Source organism: Pogona vitticeps, chromosome 4, assembly GCF_051106095.1.
Source record: "Pogona vitticeps strain Pit_001003342236 chromosome 4, PviZW2.1, whole genome shotgun sequence".
In the NCBI taxonomy this organism is placed as follows: Eukaryota; Metazoa; Chordata; class Lepidosauria; order Squamata; family Agamidae; genus Pogona; species Pogona vitticeps.
Window position 1 is genome coordinate 185,244,425 of NC_135786.1, and position 25,590 is coordinate 185,270,014.

A 25,590-nucleotide genomic window follows, 5' to 3' on the forward strand; every position below is an offset into this window, starting at 1 on the left:
TGGCCAGCTCAAGCCTCCCAGTGCTGGGCGATCACTGTCTCCTCTGTGGCTGGGGGCGAGTGGCCGAAGAAACCCGGCCAGCTCAAGCCTCCCGGTGCTGGGCAATCACTGGGCAAAAGAGCTACAAAGAAGCAGCCTCTTTGCCACCAACAATTAGTACAGTAAATTCAAATTTCCCGCCCTTTCCCCCTGCCTTTTTGTGTTCGTAAGTCAAAGCTCTGTTCGCAAGTTGAAGCAAAATTTTGCAAACAGAGTGGTTCATAGGTCGAAATGTTCGTAGGTAGGGACATTCGTAAGTCGAGGTTCCACTGTAGGTAGCATGCTGTAAACACACAGGTCCTCAGGTACGGTCTTCTTCACTGTGGTGAAATATTCTATTGCATTATCTGTAGATTATTTAATTATTTCTTTGGGGGAGCAGCAGTGTATAGACAGCTACCCTGATTTTCAGATCTTCAGCTTTTTATACACAGGCTTAGACAGTTCATGTTAAATACTATATTATCCCCACAGGCCAGATTGCTTTCGTAATGCCTTCTGCATAATGTTGACCTTGAAAGAGTTAATAATGCCTCACCACAATCTTGTGGAATAAGGATGGTAGCAGTTGAGACCTTCATGCTGTTTCTGTATCAAGTTGTAGCATTACTTCCCTGATCTCTAGGTGCCTGTGGCAGCGACCTGGTTCCTTGTAGACCCCTGGTGCTAACTGCTGTGCCCAAGTTAGCCCCACAATGCATGAGTCAGATAATTTGCTCAGTATTTACATATGTGTGTCTCTCTTCATATTTTGTTATATTTTAGATGTAAATGTCTCTGGCCCATCAAAAACTTCTTCATGGCAATGCACAAGTCATAAAAAAACATGAAACAATAAATACTAACAACAAGTAGGTGTCTGCACAGTAGGAGCCTTGATTTCTTCCTCTGGAAGGAAAACGGTCTTTGCAAGATGACTTGCAGGTATCAGTAGTGGCATCTCCACTTTGCAGAAAATAAACAATTGAGAAAAAAAATTGCAGTTGCTAGTTTTGGAAAAAAGCCTACAAACCTCCACTCTTTCACTAACTCTTTTGCCAAATATTGGGTAACCAGGCTCTTCTGGAGAAGGAAAAGAAAGGGGTTCATTTCCCTCTTTTTCTCTGCAGCTCTTGCTCTCCTCTCTTTTTGGTCTCTCTCCAGAAAGGAACAGAGGAGGCCACACTTGTGTAAAGAAACTTCCTTTATGCCAGATAAAAGTTTCCCTCTGGATCTACATCTATTGAGGGATAGGAGAATTCATGCCTACTGTCACCTGTCAAAGTGATGTGCAATTTGCTGGGACTGGATAGAAGCCTAAATGCTTTCTTGATTCCTCAAGAGAATTTTTAGAATTCAGCAAAAGCTAACAGGACTTCCTGCCCCAGACACAAAGATCATGAGATCTGAACATTAATGATTGGAACGTATTAATAATTAGCACAGCCATGATCAGGAAAGTGGGTGCCCCATGTTCAGATGCACAGGGCACCCAGACTGACATGATTCTTTGCATAATCTGAGGTATGTAAAATAAACCCTTCTCTTTGCTCCCCTTTTCCACTAAAAAAAGGAGAGAATCCCACTGACATTCCATGGTCTGATCCCAAAGAGACTGGATGAGCTCTCTCTTCCCCAGCCATATCATGCATCTCCAGTACTTAATCTTGTTCTATCTTCCCTTCCAGTTAGGATTTAGAGTTGGACATGGGCCTAGTTTCCTTCCCACATAATTCTTTAAAGTGTGGGATGCAAATAGGCCCACACAATGGAAGTAAATTTTGAAATGCAATATCTCATCCTTATACAGTGGACCCTCTACTTACGGAATTAATCCGTATTGGAATGGTGTCTGCAAGTCGAAAAGTCTGTAGGTCGAAACTCCATTGACCTACAATGCATTGAAAACCGATTACTCCCATAACCGGCGGTTTTTATTCTATTTTTGTTCCATTTTGGGTTTTTTCTGGTCTGTAAGTCGATTCTCCGGCTGCAAGTCGAATCTAAATTTTGCAGCCAGAGGAGTCTGTAACTCGAAAAGTCTGTAAGTCGAGCCGTCTGTAAGTCAAGGGTCCACTGTAGTCACTACAATATACAGTAGGACCCCCATATCCACTGGGGATTGTTTCCAAGCCCACAATGGATGTATATTATTTGCGGGTTTTAGTATCCATGGGGGGCTTGGAAACAATCCCCATGCTATATATATAGCATGGCAAAAAGAAAAAAAGCATATTTTTTTTCACATACGTCAGCACAACTGGCCACTAGAGGACTCCAGAGCCCATGCTATGTAGTCTTAACTACTAAGTATTCATAGCACAGTCTCTGGTTCCCTCTAATGGCTGGTTCTGTTAATACTGCGAAAATAGTTTTTCTGGATTTTTAACAAATATTTTTAAATCGTGGCTAAATGAAATTGCAGATACTGATCCCACAGATACAGGGGTCCTGCTGCATGTTCATTTACAGATATGGACCCTTAACTATGCATATGTGCTTCTGATGGGAAATCCACAGTGAGGCTACTACCTCACGTGGCTCGGCTGGTGATGTCATCGTCGTCATCATCATCTTAGAACAGCAGAACTGGAAGGGGCCCTGCAATTGTTACTATTAAACACAAAACCTGACACAGCTACTCTAGTGCCTGGACCACTACAAGGCCTTTGTAGAGGAAAGGGCTGGCTGAAAGAGAAATGGAGAAGTGTTAATTGGCACGCTGGTTAGAATAGTGGAAGCCTTATCCCCAGCACTTCTGAAGAGGCATGGTTTAAGGATCTGTCCTGATAAAGATCTAAGCTCAACACACTTTGATTTGTTCCTGTGGTTACAGCTTTTGTATTTTGTGGCCATAATCCTTTATTTATATCTGTATTTATATTTACATGTATAGTCAAATCCATAGGTTGCGCATGTTTAGAGCTGCAAAGTCTTCTCCCTGATTTGGGCTCTGTCATTCTCCTCCTTTTTCCCTTCATGAGCTGTTCCTAGTTATAGCAATGTGGAAGATTGCTTTGTTGTGCATTTTTTTCTTATGCTTTGCTCAGGTGTTCAAATTCCAAAGCTTAGAGAGGAGTTCGGGACATCTTCTTTGGCCCTGCTCCCCATCCCCAATTATCTCCTCATGGTGATGGGGAAGGACTAATTAGAGCCATGACTCTTTGGCTGAATGTGATTACCATTGTCTACACTAGCGGGCATTCTGCACAACTTGGTTTCCCAGTTGTGCAGACCATCGTAACTGCATTCAGCCAAACCTGGGGTTGGTTGTGGTGTGGTTAGGTGCCCGTCTCTGCTTTGTGTCCATGCTTTGGAATCCAAAGGTCTAAATATGGTTTTATGTGGATCAAGACAAAGAAAAATATAGGCCAGTTAGAGGAAGGGAAAAAAAGAAGAGCAAATACCGTATTTTTCACTCCATAAGACACACCTTTCCATAAGACGCACCATTTTTTTAGGAGAAGAAAACAGGAAAATATGTTTTCTTCGCTCCATAAGACGCACAGACTTTCCACCCCCCCTGTTTTGTGGGGGGAAAGTGCGTCTTATGGTGCGAAAAATACGATACTCTTCCTATTTGCACTGCTCTGTTTCTGCCATCGCTGTGAGATTATTTTCACAGGTTCATTGTAAAAATAGATTAAAATAAAATTGTTTCATGTGTACAGTAAAAGATGTACTGATTTCTGCTGATGTCTTTCATTGTAGCAGAACATCACACAAACGGATAGCTTGTGTGTGTGTGTGTGTGTGTGTGTACTATACTACATTACATTGTTTTATATATTACCAATTTGCCTTGTGCCTTTTGTCTATGTGTGCTTCCGGGATTGATAAAACATTGAACTAGTACAGGCAATTGTTTTATGAGGGAAGAGAAAAAAAATAGTAGGCCTAGGTTGATGACCAGTATTCTCCTGAGTTCTAAGAAGAACAAGGAACAGTAAATCACTCATAGTAAATCACTCATAGATGTTTCATATGTTTCATTATTTTTTTCAGGTTTTTGTCAAGCAGGCAAAGATTTGCGGTTAGTATCGCTGTGTATGGAACAGATTGATATCCCAGCAGGCTTCCTGTTGGTGGGAGCCAAGTCTCCAAATCTTCCTGAGCACATTCTAGTCTGTGCTGTTGACAAGAGGTTTTTGCCAGATGACCATGGAAAAAATGCACTTTTAGGTAAATGGATTTTCTTGAATTCTTCCCTTGTACCGTGAGCAGTTTACAATGTTTGAAGCAGAGCTTGGAAAAGTTCCTTTTTGAACTACAATTCTCAAGACTCTCCCAGCCAGCATAGATATAGATGTGTATGTGTGGGGGAATTAGGGTAAAAATAAAGAGTTAATTTTCAAATCTCTGGTACAGTGCTTGGATAAATATTATGCAAAGCCAACTGAGTGCCTGGATTATTCACTGGAATATGTTTAAATTCATTTAAAAGCTCTTTATTTTTTATTGTCTACTCTTAAGCAAAACCAATATTTGGTAATATTGTCCAAGCTGGAATAGACCTCGTAAATCATACCCTTTAGTTATGGTTACAGCGCTGTAACCATTAGCAGAATGTGCACATAAGCTGAGGTCTTATAGGTATTATTAGTTTTTTTTTCATTTAACAGTCTAATTGCTGCAAGTTCCTTTCCAGAAATAGTCAACTTCAACTGCTGAAGCTCCTTAAGCTGTATCTTTATGCTTTATATTTTTATGCTTTATACACTGGGGATGAGCAGAGTGTGGGCCATCGGTGTGATACATAACCACCAAGGGGCCCTGTGTGACTCCCAGACTCCTCCAACAATTGGAGGGGGACAAAACACCCATTACTTCCTATTTGTAAAAGAGGATTATTTGGGTCTGAACATCCTCTCTCATAGTTTTTAATCACATATGTAAGCCGCCCCGAGTAGACTTTGTCTAGGGGGGCGGGGTAAAAAATCTAATGAAAGTTTAAAAAAAAGTAATAATATTTTTAAAGTAGCAAATATATGAAATCTTCTGGGAGAAAAAAAAGGCAAGATGTTAAAGTAGCCCCTAGATGCTCAAAGGCTGCCTCCCTTTGGTGTATGCATAGATTTTAATACAGCCATGAAGATTAAGCCATGTCTTTAATTGACATGTAATAATTTTATAAACTAGTTCCAGCGCCCTTTTAACTCTTGCACTGTTAATACATGAATGCTCAGAGATTGGAGAAGTTTTCTTTTTTTAGACTTCAATTCACAGAAGCCCATGATCAGCATGGTGATGCCGGCTGAAAGATTCTGGGAATTCCTTTCCAGAAAATATAAATTTTAGAGAATCTGCCTGTTCTCTGTCTCCCTTCTCTGAGATATATAGATGTGTAAACAGCAGTTGTGTTTGCAATGTAAAAGGTGGAGTTTTCTTTCCTTACATGGTCATGTCAGAAACATGCCATCCTGCTGGCAGATGGTACTTTTGACAGGCAACAGAGATCCCCAAAAAACTGTATAGTACTTCTCCTGAATACTTGAGAGACCTTTCAGAGCCCCTAAGGAGAAAAGAAAATACTGCTGCTCTGTTGGTCTCCTGAATTCCACTGCTGTTTTCTACCTACTATTTTTAGATTGGTTAGAACACGCAAAGGGACAAGTTCCACATACAAGTTCCAAATCCCCCTTTATTAGGTTATCTAAGGCTGGCTCTGAATCTTCACCACCCCACATTCCATCCATCCAGTGCCTTGGCTTGCTTCATAGTCAAGTGCTGGCTGTTCCTATAAGACATTTCACATCACAAGTTTTGAGAAAGAACATAAAAGCAATGTGTTTTCAGAATTTATTACCTATTTTGATACCCTCACTGACTTTGTGAGTCTGCCAGTTAATGATGCCGAAGGTTCCTTATATAAATGTAAATATTTGAAAGATGAATAGCAGGACTGAACGATCTGCTGCCTTCTTATGCCTGGCCAGTGGGGTTTTAGAAGCTTTATAAACCCATTTGTCATTAGAAAAAAAAATCAACATCTAGTTTTTGTAACAGAAACTGTGGTCAAAAGTCTCAAAGGCTTGAAAGCAAGGATGAAAGAGAGTAAATAAATCCTATTTTTTTTGTATCCGAACATTTGGGTTTCTTACTTTATGGACTAATAATTCATATTTTAAGTTCTACATTATATTACAAAGGTAATATTTACAGAACATCAGCTTTCCTTGATCATACGATGGTTGGTTTGGATATGAAGCAAGATGAGTGCAGTGGAATCCCACTCTTACCTTTAATCAGAGATCAGAAATAAGAGTCGCATTCCAACCGTACCTCCATGGCCACTGTCTGGTTTGGTTTTCGGAAGATGAGAAGTGTCCTCCCATGGGCTAAATTAGGCCTGGGGCCAGATGTTCTCTTCTTGGGATTCAGGGAATGGTACATTGATCCACCTGTCAACTTCAGTACAATTTCTCATCAGTATAATATAGGAAAACATTACCCTAAACCTGCCAGTGAATGGTATTTAGAAATTTGGGGTAACTTGGGTGATTAAGCATACTAATTTAGTGAGGGTATGGGAGGGGAAACAATAAATGGACCATTTCATGAATATAAGGAATTTGCTTGTGATATGTTAGATCATTACTATTCAGCATGAAATTCGGTCACAATTCTTACCTAGTAAGAACTCTATTTACAGATAGATATCAGTTTGTACTGATATCTTCAACTGAGTACAAAGCAAAGCTTGGTTGCTGTCTGTATATAAATTCTTTAAAGTAGTCTTTTTCTGTAATAATTTTATTTGCAAGCTTCCTTTTCTGTAAGACTTGCTTTATATGTTAAAAACACTCTCTAAACCAAATATCTGTTTAATGAACTGGTTGTAATTTTACTATCTAGTTTCAACAACTTCTATTTAAAGGTTTCTGTAAGATTCCTTTCAGGAGACACAATGTTTATGCGGTAAACTGGGAAGGGTTCTTTGGCATAATGTCACTTCTAGCCTTTCAACTTAACGTACAGTACTTAAAGCAGTATGTGGTGCCAGTATTTTTAACAATGCAGTGCAACAATATGTTAAATAGTTTTTAAAACATTGAAACTGTGTGGGCTGATACATTCTGCTACAAAAATTTGACTCTTGCAGGAACAGATTGTTTTCTTCCACTTCAAACAAATAGATAATATTATTGAAAGTCTAAAAAACTATTCTTAAAATAAGAGCTTTGTTGAATACACTTGTCATTAGACTTGGCTCTTTAGGCAGGCCTTCCGTCCTGTCAAGACTTAACTCTTACTTTTACTTGATCTTTTGTTCTATTTTCCATCTTGATATTAACATTGTCGATTTAATTCATGTTTTTAATTGTTTTATGAATAATTTTATTGTGAGCCACTCTGAGTACACATAGTCTAGAAGGGTGGGATAAAAATCTAATAAAATAAATAAATAAGCAAATCATTATCATTGTATGTAGCTTTGTCTCTGCTAGCATTATGAAAATAAATGTGACCTATTGATTAGACAACTAAAACTGCAGTTTGGAATAGTTACTTTTTCAGATTACAACTTCCAGAATTCCAGCATGGCCACTGGTCGGGTGGGGGAGAAGGGGGGGAGGTAACATTTCAGTGTTCAAACAACAACTGCCATTTGCTGTAGGTATCTTTATGCTTAACAAATTACCTAACTAGAGACTATAAACATTAAGGGAGATGGGTAGGATATGGCTTAGTTGCACCATGCCTACTGTCTTTCAGATGTTGTCTGTCATCATGCTTTGGAAATCAGTGGGAAATGGGACTAAGTGGATCAAAGAAAACATATAGCTTTAGCTGTATCCAGTGAAGCCCAATTAAAGATGTAATTTAGCCACCTTGCAAAACTAGTTTGACCTTATGACCTTTCTTCCAAGGTCTTTTATGTTCGGAAGAGATTACAGTACTCTTTAGAGTGATGAGCTTTCAACGTTTGTTTCAGTACTAAGTGCTTTGTCTCAAATATTTATTTATTTATGCTCTATGTGAAACTCCTGTAAGAGGAAAAACCTCTGTGATGACATAGATTTTTTTTTACATGAGGGAATTCTGTTGGACAGAGAATATTTTTGTCTTCCTTTCTGTCATTTCTTCTGACAACTTCAAATTCTTTTCCCATATAAAAGGTTTAATAAGAAAAAAAGCTCTGAAAATGAAGGAAAACAGAAGCAGTATTAACTGAGGACTAAAAAACATGCAAGTTTGGGGGAGATATATAATCCTTGCATTCATTCTAGTCCTAGAAAAGAATGATGATGAAAGATGTCTTGAGCATCTTTATATTGATTTTTCCTAACATTTTAGTAACATTTTCAATTTTGACCATTTATCCTCTTTGAATTCCATTCTGGAACAGGAATGGAGAACTTTTTCTTTGTTGAGCGTTGCATTACATTGATGGAAACCCACCAGCATCTGTGTTCTGGTCTGTGTTCTATGGGCCTGTTGGTTTCCTAAAATGGGAGATGTTACAAATGTGAGTTTAATCAGAAGTCTAGACTGAGATTTATATTTCATCTGTGGGTCAGCAATTACAGGAACTAGTGGAATGAAAGTAAGTGATACTTGAGTAATAGTGATGTTTTATGTCTCAGACCCATTGTATTTCAGGATATCCTTGTGTAATTGAGCATATGTTAGTACAGTATGTGCCACAGAGGTGACTAGAACATAAATTGTAAGAGAAGAACATTTAACAGAAGTTAAATGGTTTGTTTCAAAGCTTAGTCAGGAAAGAATAATTTGTTATTTTCCTCACTCTTAGGCTTTTCTGGAAATTGTGTAGGCTGTGGAGAAAGAGGATTTCGATATTTCACTGAATTTTCCAACCACATTAACCTGAAACTCACCACTCAGCCAAAGAAGCAGAAGCACTTAAAGTACTACCTAGTAAGAAGCTCTCAAGGTGTGCTGACAAAGGGACCCCTTATATGCTGGAAAGGTAACAAGTATCCTGTTAAGTATTAGAGAATGTTAAATTTGACTTGGTTAAATAGTAAATGCATGTTTTCAAGTAGCTTTTTACAAGACGGGGAGTCTTCTGATGACAGCAAGACATGGCATATAGTTTTAAAGATCTGTGTTTAGTTAATTGAAGGACCATTCTACTCATCACATGACAGCAAAGCAAGATTTGCTGCGAAGTCTATGCTAAATAAGAATTGCAGCTGATCTTGTTCCACTAAGAAGCATAACAAGTGACAGCACACATTCAGAATCTTACTTATTAGATCCACACTTTACATTTTAGTTATACGCCTAAAAGCTTTACTTAGAAGCTTGGTGTCCCTGTATGAACTGTATGCTCACCCATATCAGTGAAGAGCTACTAGAAACATAGAAGAGTTGATGAGCATATAGTGAATGGATGTACAATGGTGCCCCGCATAGCGAGGTTAATCCGTTCCGGATTAACCTTCGCTATGGGGAAACATTGCTAAATGGAACGGAAAAGCCCAACGGGGCCCAAACTCACCGTTGAGCGAAGTTTCCCCATTCGGCCGCCATTTTCGCGCCCTCGGTAAGCGAGGGCAGGGCGCGAAAACGCTGCACGCGGCCATTTTGGGTGTTCCAACGGCCATTTTGGAACCACCGATCAGCTGTTCCCCCAACATCGCAATGCGAAGATCGGTAAGCAAAACGCTTACCAATCATCGCAAAGCGATTTTTGCCCTATTCAAACATCGGTATGCGATCGCATTAGCGATCACAAAATCCGCATCGCTATGCGGATTCATCGTTAAACGGTGCGCTCGTTATGCAAGGCACCACTGTATTAAATAGATATTAGAACTTCCGGCTCAGGTAGGATTTACAACTTATTTCAAAATAGCAGAGCTTTGTAATAAACAAAATAAACACCAAAACCTGCCTATTTGAAAACATTTAATACATTACACTTTAATCTCACTCTTCCAACAAAGGAGCTGAAGGCACCACCACACACGGTTTATTCCCTCAACCTGACAACAGCCAGATGAGCTAAGGTTACTCGAGAGGTCGGGGAAGGGTTAGTTCCAAACCATTCAATTGTTGTTTATGGTTAACTACAGCTTAGATTTCCTCCAGTCAACACTCAAGTACATGTTCCCCCTTACTAAAGAGACAGGAAGAGATCTGTAAAAACAATGGAAATGAAAAGTTTGGTAAAATTTAATACAAAGATCAAGAGAGCCTGAGGCCAAATGTTGTGTTTTAAGAATATGCGACAATTGGTGTTTGGATATTTATGCTGCCTTTTGCTAAGAAATCATTTTTATGTTGCTCCTGCTGTTTGGTTTTCCTAATGGAGGAGATTAAAAGTTAAAACCACTGTCTGTTTTGAAGTTCATAAAAGGCATTATCTAGCTAGCATGTTCATGACCTGTGGATGTGATAGTACTTAGTGTTGCCATGTCCTTATCCTCTCCATTGGTGTCCACATGTGACTTGTGCAAAACCTTGTATAGTGCAGCTGTGCCTGTGTAGTTCCTTAGTACAATGTGTGAAGTGTTTTACTGTGTATAATACTGAGGTTGCGCAAGAGCCCTTGCAGCTCTTGCCGTGCTCCTTCCTTTCCTGCTTTTGCATTAATTATATTTTCCAGTAAGCTCTTTTGTGTGAAGTCACTCTTTAATTTTTCCCTAGCAAAGCAGGTTCATATTTATTGCAAGTATAGAGGATTTCTTAACTGAAAAGAAACTTCATTTGACAAAAGTCTAAGATTGTCGTTGTTGAATGAGTTTTGTTGTTTAATATACAGTCTTAAAATGGATGTGCTTTTGAGCTTTTGGAAATGTGATTAATTAACATTTGTCAATGCTAAATTGTCTCACTGTCAAGTCTGGCTGCCTTCATATGTACTGTAGCTACTTCACTTGCAGAATGTAGAAGCAGGCAATCTTCTACTGCTAGCCATTCTGCTAAACCTAGTTCTTCAGCTTCTCCATCCATGACCCCTGAGAGTGGAACAGCTAATGGATACAAGCCAGTGTTCACCCAGACAGGTAGGCCTTGAGAGTTAATTGTGTCCTAGAGGTGAGATTTATGCAATAGTGGCTGGAATCCTATCAGGGTTTGCATAATGTTCACAAAACTTGCTGTGGCTAATTGTGCTGAATTTTTTCCACCCCAAGGGGGTCTCTCAGTTGCACAATCAGGCATGTGAGCAGATAAGCATCCAAGACTGATCCCACCACTCCATCAATTAGCCACAGTTGACTTCAACAAGTTATGTAAACCTTAAACAAACACCTACAGGATTCTGGAAAATGACTCTGCTTCATATGTGGAAGGAATGCTGACAGCCAAAGAGATAACCTAGCTAGACATGGTCTAGCATTATATTAATTACTAAATAAATTAAGTGTTGTTTGTGAACAAGATCCACAACAGATATTTTGGATATATGTGTGAGTTGAGGCCTTCTTCCCTCAGAAGAAGGTTGAGCTGCACTTCTAGGATTGGAGCATTTGTTGCCTTGTGTTTGCTGGCCCAATCCATGTGGCAAGAGAAAAGTCTGAAATGGATACTTTTTTGTGTGTAGGCTCTCTGCATAACACAAAATCCTGTATGGCCGGCATACAAACATAGGTCAAGCTCCCAGCTTCAGAATTTGCCCTGCAATATGTGGCATTAGGGTTGATTGGTGTTCAGAGGTTGAGGAAGGCCTAGTAAGTAAATCCTGTTTTCCTTTCTAGCCATTGTAATCATGAATAGTGAGAATGCCCCCAAAGGGCCAAGGCTGTACAGCAGCACTTAGTAGATTCTTGATTATAATTTGGACATTACCTAAAGGCCAGTTCAGGCAGTGGAAGACAGGAGGGCCTGGCGTGCTCTGGTCCATGGGGTCACGAAGAGTCAGACACGACTAAACGACTAAACAACAATGACGAAAGGCCAATTCAGGAAAATATTATTGTATTTGTATTATTGTTGCTAAATAAATGTCTGCATTCATATAAATTGCCATTGATTTTTCAAGGGAACCAAGATACACACAACTAATGTAATACTGCTTTAACTGTTGAGACTGTAGACTAAGGAATCATATATGTCCATCTACCAGAAGTTCTGGGATCAAATTTTTCCCACCCAACATAAGTATGCGTAGTTGGCAGCAGGATTAAGGGCGATGAAAAGTACATTCCCTGCAGCTCATAATGTGATTCAATTGACTAAATAAAATTAAATGTGTGTGTATGTGTGTGCATGTTTGTGCTCTGTTTAATATAACAACATTCTTCATCTTTCTGTGTCATTTGAAAACCTGCTATGCTGTCACACCAATACATACTAGTTTAGAATGTTATCCATCTTCTCTGAGACAACTCAATATCTGTCTGTGTCAAAATGGCCACTGTTTACATTAAAATGGATAGCATTGTAACTGCCTGTCTTGTTTTAAATAGAGAACAAGAAGCAAAAATATCAAATGCCAAATGTCAGTACACGTGCTTTTCTGGGGTGCCAAAAGCTACTTGATCTCTTTGTAGCCACTAGTAGTTTCTCTGTGGTTAGACGTAGTTCGAAACAGTGGGAATCATACGTCTTAGGTTACATTTCCCAAGTCAGTAAATCTACCTGTGTGTTCTACTTTTTCTTTATCAACTTATCTTGGTTTTCCTTTGGTTTGCTCTTCCCTGTCATTATTTACTTGCCAGATCGTAGTTGCTAAAACATTTTTACATCCTCCTCAAATTGCAAGCTTTGGATGCTATCACAGTGTCATCATCATGTTCAAATTCTGTCTAATAAATTGGAATCAGAGACAAATTTGAGGATGTGTTATGTTATATTTATATTCTTTAACTCATCTGCCTGCCACTTTTCCCCCTAAAATAAATTGGGAACACACACAAGTAAATATACTAATTGTTCTGTAGTTTTTAATTCGAAGTGCAATTTTAGAAAACTTCTTAATCCTAGAAAGTTAGTGATGGGATATATGCTATCTGCTATCATGCCATCTGCTCAGATCAGAATCCACCAACAAACACACACAAAAAGAGCCATGTAACAACTTAGAGAATAACTGGTCTATTATAGCACAAAGTTTTGTGGATTAGAAAATCCGTAAAAGCTTCTGCCCAAATAAACTTGCAAAATACAGCTGTTAATTAAAATTAGAGTAGGCTCATTGAATCAGTGGAACTTGCATCATTGTTGACTTACAAGTGGGTCTATTCTAGTTGGACCTAAAACTTGGATTTAACTCTGCTTCTTCAAGGTGTCATGGAGACTCTTTATTGTTTTTGTAGAAATAGTCCTACTTTACAAACTATCTTTGGAGATATGGTAGCTAAAAGATACATCTGCTTCTTCTTTGAGGCTACTTTCCCACTGGAGCAGGACTCCAGGATGCAGGGATGAGTCATATGTCACTGCTGGAGACTACTTGAAGAGCCTCTCAGTAACAGCTCCATTCTTTTCAAGAGGAGGACAAAATCTGGTTCACTAGCCTCGCTGTGGAGAAAGATGGGCTAAAGGGGAGTAGGGTTGACCTGTAAAAAAGTAAGAGAGAGCCCCTCTCTCTCTCTTTCTGTGCAGATATTGGGGGAGAAGGAGAGAGAGCCCGTGAATGAGGGGGCATACATATTTGTGCATGTTTGTGAGTGAGTGAGAAACAGCTTTGTATTCAAATAAAATAAAAATAAAATACAGTGTGAGAAATGAAGGGATCCCAGGCCTTGTGCACTGTCAGCCAAGCCCCTGCCAGCTGTGGTCTCCAGCCACAATGGCTGCCAGCATGCAGTTCCTGACCTGCTGCTTTTTGGCACTTATGGTGGTTGCGCATCTTTGGTATAGATGTTTGCCATATTATGACTCGGTGTTTTAAGAGTCCCACAAGTGAATTAATTCTAGGTATTATGTAATTAATTCAAATATTTCTAATGTGTCCTATATGCCAGGATGATGTACAATCAATAAAATTGCCCTAAAGAGTGTCTAATTTAAATACTTTCAAACAAAACATTCCAAAACAATTTAATACTTTAAGACTTTAATATTTTGAACCCCAATCATTCTTGTGGCAAATGTGGTAAGAGTTATAATGTCCATTCTCCAAAGGCTGACAAACCCTTTCGTTTTTCTCAGACCCATAAACCCACTGCCTCACTTTACTGGTTCTTAGTTCTCTCCATGTGGTGAGACCGTGTGGTGAATCTGTTTAGTAATGACCTTCCTTTTGCTTTCTGCTGTTTCTCATTGGCTGTTTTTACTAGTGTGATCTAAAACAAGCGTGGGCTGTTTCCCTTTTTCAGATTTATTTATCCATAAATAACATATTTTCCAGTTTTAGACATGTTGGGATATCAGCAACTTAAAGGGGAAACTTGATCTAATGTTATATGTAACTTTTGGATTAAAGAAACCTTATACTGTATACATACGTTCGGTACATTAGCCAGGACTATGTAGTCTGCTAAGGAAAAGCAAAATTCTGCACCATATGAATTCTGTATTGATTTTCTGTGTCAGACAAGCCAGACATATTTTGCAAATTGTAAGAAAAAGTGCCTTAATTTGTATAATTTATTCATCTAATTATTTTTCAGAATATATTTTGTTTCTTTTAATTACAGAGAAAGGGAAGCTCCCATGTAGGACATAGAAACCTCTGTAACCTCCCTCTTACTTTATTTATCAGACTAGGTATGAATCCCATAGGTTCTAGTTCAGCTTTCGCCAACTTGGTGCCCTTCAGGTCTCTTGGCAAATGGCATGCTGACAGTAGTGTGTGTAGAAGGATCTAGGGGTCTTTGTAGATAACAGGCTAAACATGAATCAACACTCTGATGCAGTCACCAAAAGAAATAATTTTAGGCTGTTCAACTTTGCTCAGACCTCATGTAGAACACTGTGTTCATTTCTGAGGATCTCAGTTCAAGAAGGATATCAACAAAATGAAATGTGTCCAGAGGAGGTTGCCAAGATGAACAAATTTCTGGAAACCATTTCCTGTGGGAAATAAATAAACAAACAAACAAACAAATATTCCCGCTTAACCTGAGCATTCTGGGCTTTCATAATTAAAATGGATGTGTCTCATTTTACCTGTTGCAGGCAGGACACCCATTGAGCCACAAGTATACATTCCTGAGGGTGCAATTTCTTGGAAATGCATCTGGCCACAGAAGGAACTGGAAGGATAAAAGGGGCTCCAAAGAAACCACAAAAGACAAAACTTGAAACAAATGAGCAAATTGAGCAGTATGGGGTATTGCCAGAATTCATACACTATATCAGTGATACCAACCCAAAACTATTGCTCACCCACACGCTGTTCCTCCTCTAGGATGTTATGCCTTATCCCCGATCCGATGCTTCACCTTTCAAGCTTTGTGGGAAATCAGAGCAAGTCCTTTGGTTAGGAGTCCTTCCTGTACTTGCCCTCTTTTCAAGATTTCTCTCAGTGCTTAGAGCAGTGGTTCTCAACTTTGGATTCCCAGGTGTTCTTGGACTACAACTAACCCAGAAACTCTGGCCAGCACAGCTAGCAATGAAGGCATCCAGGAGTTTTAGTCCAAGAATACCTGGGGACGTGGACCATTGCCTTAGAGCTGTGATGGTTAACCTTTTTGGGCCCCGAGTGCCCAAACTGGAAAAAACAAACAAACAAACCAGCGGGCAGGGGGTGGTGGCAGAAGTGGCAGCGGCAGTGGAAGGGGGAATCCCGGGCACAGAGGTGCCTCTAGACCCCACTCTGGATCTGCCTCTAATCATGCCCATCCCCCGCCAGCTGTTCTGGATCCTGGCCCACTACCTCTTGGGGTGCTAGCACTGTGGCTGCAACCTCCTCCTCAGGTTTGGTTGCTGGGGGTAGCAATCCAGCGACTTATGGCTCACGTGCCCGCAGAGAGGGCTCTGCGTGCCAGCTGTGGCACGCATGCCATAGGTTCTCCATCGCGGCCTTAAAGGAACAGTGCCAAAATGACAAGCCCGATCCCTTTACTTCAGTTTTCACTGTGGAGATGCAGAGAATGAGCAGCATGCTTACAGATGTAGCAAATTGCTGTGGTCGCTAGGCTTTTTCAAAGCCCAGTATAACTATGAGGATGTCTTTGCTCTTATCTCAGTTCCAAATTAGAGATTCTGAGCTTGATGATCTTAAGCAGTTGAAAGGCACTAAGAAGCAGCAGTTATTAGGGGCAACAATTAGTATGCTACACAAATACACAAGAATACCCTAACCTTTAACGGTCTTGGCAGCAGTAAGAGCTAGCTAAACAAAACACCGCCCGTTCTGGCATTGAAGAGGTATGATGCACTTAATGGAACGTACATTTTCTCCAGTCTCGTGAAATAACTGGGCTGACCTAAGCTGCTAGCCTAGCAAACACTAATTAAAATCTTGTGTACTCTCCTGATTTGGACTTGTTTTATCTGTTGTTTATCTGTCTCCTTTGATTGCAGCAAATAAAACATTTTGTGCTTATGCCGGGTGACGACAGAATTCAGACCTCACTAGGACTGTCTAGCCAACAGTTGTTTCTGGTCAAGTGGAGTTTGGAAAGGCAACAGAAATTCAATGATACAAAAGTAGAGAGAGATACATGTGCACACCTTTGTTACCAAAACTGCCAACATCTGCCCCCCTTCTTCATTTGGGGCAAGACATCCCAACTCCGAGTTTTTTGTCTGTCTGTTAGGGATGAACCTATTTGTATTACTATTAGGTTTATGGAGTGTGCTACAATTAAGTAGGACCTGGGTATCAGAAATCTATCAGTTTTGATTTTGGTTTTAATGTATTTTATTATGATGATTCTATTGGAAGATCTGTTTATTTCTGTTTTACAAATCTGCTGAAAGAATATTGTGCCTGCACCTTATATGTAGAAGTTTAGGTTGAAATCCTACACCTGTTTTCCTAGATGTTTGCCTACCAGTGGTGTTTTTTAGGACTCAAAGAACCCCCTCCCCACATTCTGCAGCCCTCAGTGGCTTCTACGTGACAAGATAGATCATATGGAAGCCTCAGGACCTTTGTGGGAATTGAAAATTGTTTCTTTCTGAAAAATTTCCCCAACAGATTAAGTTGTCAGCCTTACGTGCATGAGGCACAGAACCGACTATCAGCCATTACTTTTAAGTATACGTGTATAGATTTTGACATTGCACGATTCATGACATTGTGCAACTCCCTGTCTGGAAGTAGCCTGGATAGATTAAATGATAATATTCATCACTAAATTGTTTTAGAATTTAAGCCATTTTAAAATCAGTATCGAAGTTCATGAATGCTATGAATGTAGAAAATACATAAGCAACATCATGATAATATTTCACATAGTTATGGAATCTGTAATTGTTTTTAAGGGGGAAATGTATGTAGTACCAAAGGAAAATTCAAAGATCAATTGCAGATTTTGCCAAGTAGTTAGTTACAACAATTTTTTTGACAGACTCCTCGGTATTCAGTCAAGCACAATCTTCCTCTGCTGTTTATTTAAGTGGAATTCAAGATTTGTCTCGGAATAAGAACATAGTGAAACCAATGGCTTTGCCTGTGCAACTTGTAGGAAACACATTTGCAACAGGTAATGTGTCTTCCCGGGAGTTCAGAAGGGCCAGTAGAAACCTATTTGAGTGTCTGAGAAAAAATGGTTAATTTGCATTTACTCAGAGTTGTAAATGTAGACATTAATTATCTCAAACCAAAAATTTATTTGCTGTATAATTTTCCTTCTAGAAAAATAAAATAAAGGTAAATAAAGGAAACTGCAAATGTTTTGTGAGATCAATATAATATTGCTCCTCACAAGAAATTTCTAAGGCATTTCATCTACCTGAACAATAATTTCAAAAACAATCATGCTAGTTTAAATGAGAGAATTATGATTTTATTTCATCTATACCCCACAACCCTACCAGTTCTCCAAGTAGCTCAAGACAGTGTAAACAGTTACCTTCTGTCCTCCACTCCCCACTCCCATTTTATCTTCACAACAGCTCTGTCATCCTAGCTAGTGAATTTCATGGCTTTTGGGGATTTGAACCTGCCTGTTTCCAAGGTGTAACATGACATTTTCACCACTACCCCACAATGTCTCTAATTTTCATCATGTGAATATTTCTGTATATAATGTGCTATGTAACCTATTCTGAAATTAAACTAGAATTTCATGTTGAACAGGAAAAAAATAAAAATGAATAAACAAACAAACAAACAAACAAGCAGAGAGAGATTGAGAGATTAGAGTTGCCCCAGCCACCAAATCTTGCTCTTGTCCAAATCCTCTGATACAACCAGAGATAATATAGTAACTATTCTTATGGGGACCTAGATTGATTCATATATCCAAATTTATATCTGAGTACTATGCCCATGAACATAATGGGCAAAATCCTTTTGGTGTAATTATGACATCATAAACCATATCCAGGTGCTGGAAATAATTTAAACCAATTAAAAGCTTTCTATTCCCCACATTTGGGTTCCAAGGCTTGGTAGCGTTCCCTTTTGCCCCATAGAATTCTTTGGAAGTCTCAAGAGAGGGCATTGAAAAGACTAAAAGTAAAAAATGTCCTGGATTAGACCCAAAGGGTAGCATCCTGTCAGGGAAACGTGGAGTGTAGCTACGTAAGTCAGAGACTGCTTATTCATGGAAATGGGTCTTCTACATAGTGCAATAGTGAATAACCTGTTGCCTAAATATTAAGAAATAACAACTGCACATGACAGATAATTGCACACATAGTAAAAAGTGAGAAAGGTTCTCCTCCATTTCCTTCCTGCTCTCTCTGATGGTTTCTATTTATCTGTTCCCACTTTATAGCTTAGGGTAGAAAAAGAGAATCTCTCTACAACGTTTGGATGAATGGGATTTCAGTTTTTACATACGTTGCTGTAACATCTCACCGTAACCTTTTTTTATTCCACAGTCTACTTGTTCACTTCCCAACAGTCACTTAAAAACTGCTTATATTTTGTTGCACTCAGCTGCCCTGTCTCTCCGTGCCTCTGACGTTGCTAGTGGAAACAGTAGTGGAGGAAGGACTAATCTGCTGAGCTCTACAGTTGCCCGCCCTATCCCTCACTCAATGTCTCCTGGGCCTAGCTGTGTAGCAGGAGAGCAAGGTAAGGTGTATTCTAAAGAGCACTCTCTGTTTGTCGCTATTAAGTTTCAACAGAGTCTCAGTACTCCACCATTCATCAACATCTTCCAATCAGTAGAGTTTCTGAATAAATAAGAGTACTGTAGCATATGGGGATGAACTATAAAACAATGATGTCGGGGAAAATGAGATTGCGTGGTGTATCAGCTGTATTGTTTACTTCACTGCTTGTAATGCTGTGTATTCATGCATCCATGCCATGTATCCCAGTCTGTATATGAAAAACCTGGTAATTCTTTTTGTCATACCCTTATAAACTGTATAATCTAATACTACAGGAAATAAAAGACAGTATCTTTCTATTAGGTACTATTTGTTGTTGTTGTTTAGTCGTTTAGTCGTGTCTGACTCTTCATGACCCCATGGACCAGAGCATGCCAGGTCCTCCTGTCTTCCACTGCCTCCTGGAGTTGGGTTAAATTCATGTTGGTCGCTTCGATGACACTGTCCAACCATCTCATCCTCTGTCATCCCCTTCTCCTCTTGCCTTCACACTTTCTCAACATCAGGGGCTTTTCCAGGGAGTCTTCTCTTCTCATGAGATGGCCAAAGTATTGGAGCCTCAGCTTCAGGATCTGTCCTTCCAGTGAGCACTCAGGGTTGATTTCCTTTAGAATAGATAGGTTTGTTCTCTTCGCAGTCCAGGGGACTCAAGAGCCTCCTCGAGCACCACAATTCAAAAGCATCAATTCTTCGGTGGTCAGCTTTCTTTATGGTCCAGCTCTCACTTCCGTACATCGCTACAGGGAAAACCATAGCTTTGACTATTCAGACTTTTGTTGGCAAGGTGGTCTCTGCTTTTTAAGATGCTATCGAGGTTTGTCATCGCTTTCCTCCCAAGAAGCAGGCGTCCTTTAATTTCGAGGCTGCTGTCACCATCTGCAGTGATCATGGAGCCCAAGAAAGTGAAATCTGTCACTGACTCCATATCTTCCCCCTTCTGTTCGTCAGGAGGTGATGGGACCAATGGCCATGATCTTAGTGTTTTTGATGTTGAGCTTCAGACCGTTTTTTGCACTCTCCTCTTTCACCCTCATTACAAGATTCCTTAATTCCTCCTTACTTTCTGCCATCAGAGTGTTATCATCTGCATATCGGAGGTTGTTGATATTTCTTCCGGCAATCTTAATTCTGGCTTGGGATTCCTCCAGTCTGGCATTTCGCATGATGTATTCTGCATATAAGTTAAATAAGCAGGGGGACAATATACAGCCTTGTCGTATTCCTTTCCAAATTTTGAACAAGTCAGTGTTTCCATATCCAGTTCTAACTGTTGCTTCCCGTCCCACATATAGGTTTCTCGGGAGGTAGATAAGGTGATCAGACACTCCCATTTCTTTAAGGACTTGCCATAGTTTGCTGTGGTCCACACAGTCAAAGGCTTTTGCATAGTCAATGAAGCAGAAGTAGGTGTTTTTCTGGAACTCTCTGGCTTTCTCCATAATCCAGCGCATATTAGCAATGTGGTCCCTAATTCCTCTGCCACTTTGAAATCCAGCTTGTACTTCTGGGAGTTCTCAGTCCATATACTGCTGAAGCCTAACTTGGAGGATTTTGAGCATAACCTTGCCAGCGTGGGAAATGAGTGCAATTGTACGGTAGTTGGAGCATTCTTTGGCATTGCCCTTTTTTGGGATTGGGATGTAGACTGAGCTTTTCCAGTTCTCTGGCCACTATTGCATTTTCCAAACTTGCTGGCATATTGAATGTAGCACTTTAACAGCGTCATCTTTTAAGATTTTAAATAGTTCCACTGGGATGCCATCACCTCCACTGGCCTTGTTGTTAGCCATGATTTCTAAAGCCCACTTCACTTCACTCTCCAGGATGTCTGGCTCAAGGTCAGCAGCTACATTGTCTGGGTTGTCCAGGATATCCAAATCTTTCTGATATAATTCCTCTGTATATTCTTGCCACCTCTTCTTGATGTCTTCTGCTTCTGTGAGGTCCCTACCATTTTTGTCCTTTATCATGTTCCTCTCTGCACAAAATGTTCCTTTAATATCTCCGATTTTCCTGAACAGATCTCTGGTTTTTCCTTTTCTATTATTTTCCTCTATTTCTTTGCATTGTTCATTTAAGAAGGCCCTCTTGCCTCTCCTTGCTATTCTTTGGAAGTCTGCATTCAATTTTCTGTAACTTTCCTTATCTCCCTTGCATTTTGTTTCCATTCTCTTCTCTGCTATTTGTAAGGCCTCATTGGACAGCCACTTTGCTTTCTTGCATTTCCATTTCTTTGGGATGTTTTTTGTTGCTGCCCCCTGTGCAATGTTACGAGCCTCTATCCAAAGTTCTTCATGCACTCTTCACCAAATCAAGTTCCTTAAATCTGTTCTTCACTTCCACTGTGTATTCATAAGGGATTTGGTTTAGATTATACCTGACTAGCCCAGTGGTTTTCCCTACGCTCTTCAGTTTAAGCTTGAATTTTGCTATGAGAAGCTGATGATCAGAGCCACAATCAGCTCCAGGTCTTGTTTTTGCTGACTGTATAGAGCTTCTCCATCTTTGGCTGCAGAGAATATAGTCAATCTGATTACAGTATTGCCCATCTGGTGATTTCCATGTGTAGAGTCTCCTCTTATGTTATTGTAAGAGTGTTTGTGATGACCAGCTTGTTCTCTTGACAAAGCTCTATTAGCCTTTGCCCTGCTTCGTTCTGAACTCCAAGGACAAGCTTTCCTGTTGTTCCTTTTATCTCTTGACTCCTTACTTTAGCATTCCAATCCCCTAGAATGAGACGAACATCTTTCTTTGGTGTCAGTTTTAGAAGTTGTTGTAAGTCTTCATAGAATTGGTCAATTTCAGTCTCCTCAGCACTGGTGGTTGGTGCATAAAGTTGGATTATTGTGATGATGAAAGGTCTGCCTTGGATTCGTATTGACATCATTCTATCATTTTTGAGATTTTATCCCATTACAGCTTTTCCCACTCTTTTGTTGACAATGAGGGCTACTCCATTCTTTCTATGGGCTTCTTGCCCACAAGAGTAGATATGATACTCATCTGAATTGAATTCGCCCATTCCTGTCCATTTTAGTTCACTGATGCCCAGGATGTCAATGTTTATTCTTGCCATCTCCTGTTTGACCACCTGCAGCTTACCAAGGTTCGTAAATCTTACATTCCAGGTTCCTATGTAGTATTTTTCTTGGCAGCATCGGACTTTCCTTTCACTTCCAGGCACGTCCACAGCTGAGTGTCCTTTCGGCTTTGGCCCAACCAGTTCATTAGCTCTGGAGCTACCTGTACTTGTCCTCCGCTCTTCCTCAGTAGAATGTTGGACGCCTTCCGACCTGAGGGTCCCATCTATCAGCGTCATATCTTTTAGCCTTTTGTTTCTGTTCATGGGGCTTTCTTGGCAAAGATACTGGAGTGGCTTGCCAGTTCCTGCTCCAGGTGGATTGTGTTTAGTCGGAACTCTCCACTATGACCTGTCCGTCTTGTCTTGGGTGGCCCTGCACGGCATAGCCCATAGCTTCACTGAGTTACTCAAGCCCCTTCGTCATGACAAGGCAGCAATCCATGAAGGGGACTGTTTGTTAGCATGGAACAAAGATTCACAGAGCTTATTTGGCACTTCAGAATTCCCTATTGTGAACTGTGGCCTGAAATGCCATACAAATTATTTAAACAATCTTCAATACTAACCTGTATCTTGGATGGCTCCTTGTATACTAGTTATGCAAGATGGTTGGGACTTCAGATCAAACTCAAAAAAGTGTGGGAACTATCAGTGCTCATCAAAGCTCTTGTGGAATTCCACACAGAAGCAATTATCTATAAACATCAGTAGGTATATGCGTTAGATACACTTTCACTTTAAGATCTGGTTATATAAGCTGAGTAAAAATATTTGCACTGATAGCATGTCCTTTATGTAGCAATGAAGAAACTGTCTTTTTTTTCCTCAGACTTGTTATGAGTTTTCTCTAATTGCAAGTCTTATACACTCCTGTAGGAACACAAAGTGGACCTAGCACAAGAGCTCACTGTAACTGGACAAATGGTTTACACTAAGATCCAGTTGCAAATTTGTCTGGTTTCTCTCTAAACTAGAAGAAAAAAATGAAATGAAATGAACAGACAACTGTGCCATGTTGCAGCAAATTCTCGTATTTTCATTTTTCCCCTTTTGTGTGTTCATTTTATTTCCGCTAGCGTCTATGTCCAGTTCTGGCCCACCAAAGAAGCGACACCGGGGATGGTCTCCTGGATCACCAGTCCCTCCTCCTGGTTTAGTTGTGCCTGTTCCTGCCATCCGGCCTCTTCCAAGAGCAGGCAAGATTCAGTATTCAACCAGCACAATTTCTTGCTATTGCTTCACTTTGTCTGGCTGTTGTGTTATTTTTATGTGTTACATTTATATCCCACCTTCTGTTATTATTTATTATTTATTGTTTCTTTGTTAGATATTTATACTCCACATTTTTTCTCACATGGAGCTCAATTTATTTATTTATTTATTTATTTATTTATTTATTTATTTATTTATTTATTTATTTATTTATTTATTTATTTATTTATTAAGCTTATATGCCACCCATCTAGACATTGTCTACAACATACAAAGTAAAAACAATTGATATAATAACAATTTTACAATGATTTGCGATAATTAACAATAGTTCAAGATGGAGGGGAAAAATAGTAAATTAAGTAGTGCCCGGAGGGAAGGCCTGTCTTAATAACCAGGTCTTAAGTTGGTTTTTGAAAATGCCCAGCGAGGGGGCCAAACGGATCTCGGAGGGGAGTTTGTTCCAAAGAGAGGGAGCCACTATCGAGAAGGCCCAGTGTCTAGTTTTTTCTTTCCGGACCTCCCTCGGTATTAGGCTCCTCAGTCGCCCCTCCTGGCTAGATCGAGTGATACAAGTAGATCTAGGTGGAAGGAGGCGTTCCGCCAAGTATCAAGGTCCTAAATCGTTTAGGGCTTTGTATGTAATCATTAAAACTTTGAAATCAACGTGAATGTGAATGGGCAGCCAATGCAAGGCGGCCAGCGTGGGAGTGATATATTGGTGTTTCCTCTCCCCACTGAGGAGTCTGGCCGCTCAGTTCTGCACCATTTGAAGCTTCCGCATCAATCTCAAAGGTAGCCCTAGACAGAGTGCATTACAGTGGTCTAACCTTGAGATTATGAGCATGTGGACCAGAGTGGTGAGTGCCCCAACATCAAGATAGGGATGCAGTTGGGCTATCCACCAAAGATGGAAATAGGCAGAGCAGACCACTGATGCCACCCAAGTTTCCATGGTGAGCGCCGGGTCCCAATGTATCCCCAAGCTGTGAACCTCACTCTTTGCAGTGAGAGTCACCCCCCAAAAGAGAGAGAGTTTCCCAAACCGCTGATGGTGGGGCCACCCACCTTCAGGACCTCTGTCTTGTCCGGGTTCAGCCTCAGCCCATTTTCCTGCATCCATTGCAGTACAGACTCCAAACAGCCCTGAAGGAACAGAACAGCATCCACTGTGGTTGGAAAAAAGGAGATGTAGAGCTGAGTGTCATCAGTTGTTATGGGCCTGGCTGCTTTGATTAGCCAGGCCGGGCAAGGGTCAAGAGATGAGGTGGTGGCCTGACAGTGGTCTAGTGCTTTGTCCACGATATTAGGTGTCACAGGCTGAAAGAAATCAAGAGTCACTGGGCAAGGCGGAGTGCTGGACTTCTCTGCTCGATCCTCGGATGGCCTCCACTTTAGATTTTAAAAATGCTGAAAATTTGTCGGGTGAGATACTAGAAGGAGGTCCATCACTTAGACCAATTGCAGATAGGTCGTGGACTATACGGAAAAGTTCCTCATGTTGATTTGAAGCCTCGCTTATCTGATCAGCAAAGTGAGCTCAACTAGCAGCCCTTATCTTAGCAAAGTAAAGATTAGTCACAACCCTGACAGCTTCCCTATTATAATCTGTCAGGCTCTGTCTCCACTTGCCTTCCCCTAGTTTGCTTCATCGCTTGTAGTTTCTGATTAAACCAGGACAGAGGCTGAGCTCTGCATTGGAGAGGGCGTTTAGGAGCGATCATGTCTACAGCCCTGGTGGTGACTGTAAACCAGCCTTCTACCAGAGCCTTGACAGGAGCACCAGCCATATCAACCGGAATCCCTCTCATGGAATCCTGGAATCCTATAGGATCCAGTAGCCTTCACGGGTGGACTATTAAAGTGTGTCGTTGCTCCCTGTGAGGTGGGAGAGCCACTGAGAGGTTACATTTTGTTAGGTGGTGATCCAACCATGGCAAGGGAGCCCACACAAGGTCAGTCACCATCAGACCACACTCACTCCAGTTGGTGGAGAAAACCAGGTCAAGCATATGACCACCCACATGGGTGGGGCTGTTAACATGTTGGGACATGTTCAAGGAAGCCATGGTTTCCAAGAACTTAAGAGCTGGACTAGATGTCACAGCCTCCACATGGATGTTGAAATCACCCAAGACCAAAAGCCTCGGGGATTCCAACAGTGCCCGTGGAGACAAAGT

General features: G+C 40.5%; 1 protein-coding gene across 13 annotated transcripts in view; it reads left to right on the top strand.

Moving 5' to 3' along the window:
- Window positions 1-25,590, top strand: part of GREB1L (GREB1 like retinoic acid receptor coactivator) — a 191,182-nt gene that overhangs the window by 95,453 nt on the left and 70,139 nt on the right. For 8 of the 13 annotated variants that reach the window (XM_072998833.2, XM_072998838.2, XM_072998835.2 and 5 more), the window contains 6 exons: window positions 4,024-4,200; window positions 8,777-8,953; window positions 10,875-10,997; window positions 17,400-17,534; window positions 18,938-19,075; window positions 23,275-23,394. In XM_072998833.2, the coding sequence (XP_072854934.2) occupies window positions 4,024-4,200; window positions 8,777-8,953; window positions 10,875-10,997; window positions 17,400-17,534; window positions 18,938-19,075; window positions 23,275-23,394 (870 nt within the window). The remainder of the gene's footprint in view (window positions 1-4,023; window positions 4,201-8,776; window positions 8,954-10,874; window positions 10,998-17,399; window positions 17,535-18,937; window positions 19,076-23,274; window positions 23,395-25,590) is intronic. The other 5 variants (XM_072998841.2, XM_078392610.1, XM_078392609.1 and 2 more) reach the window with 2 other exon arrangements.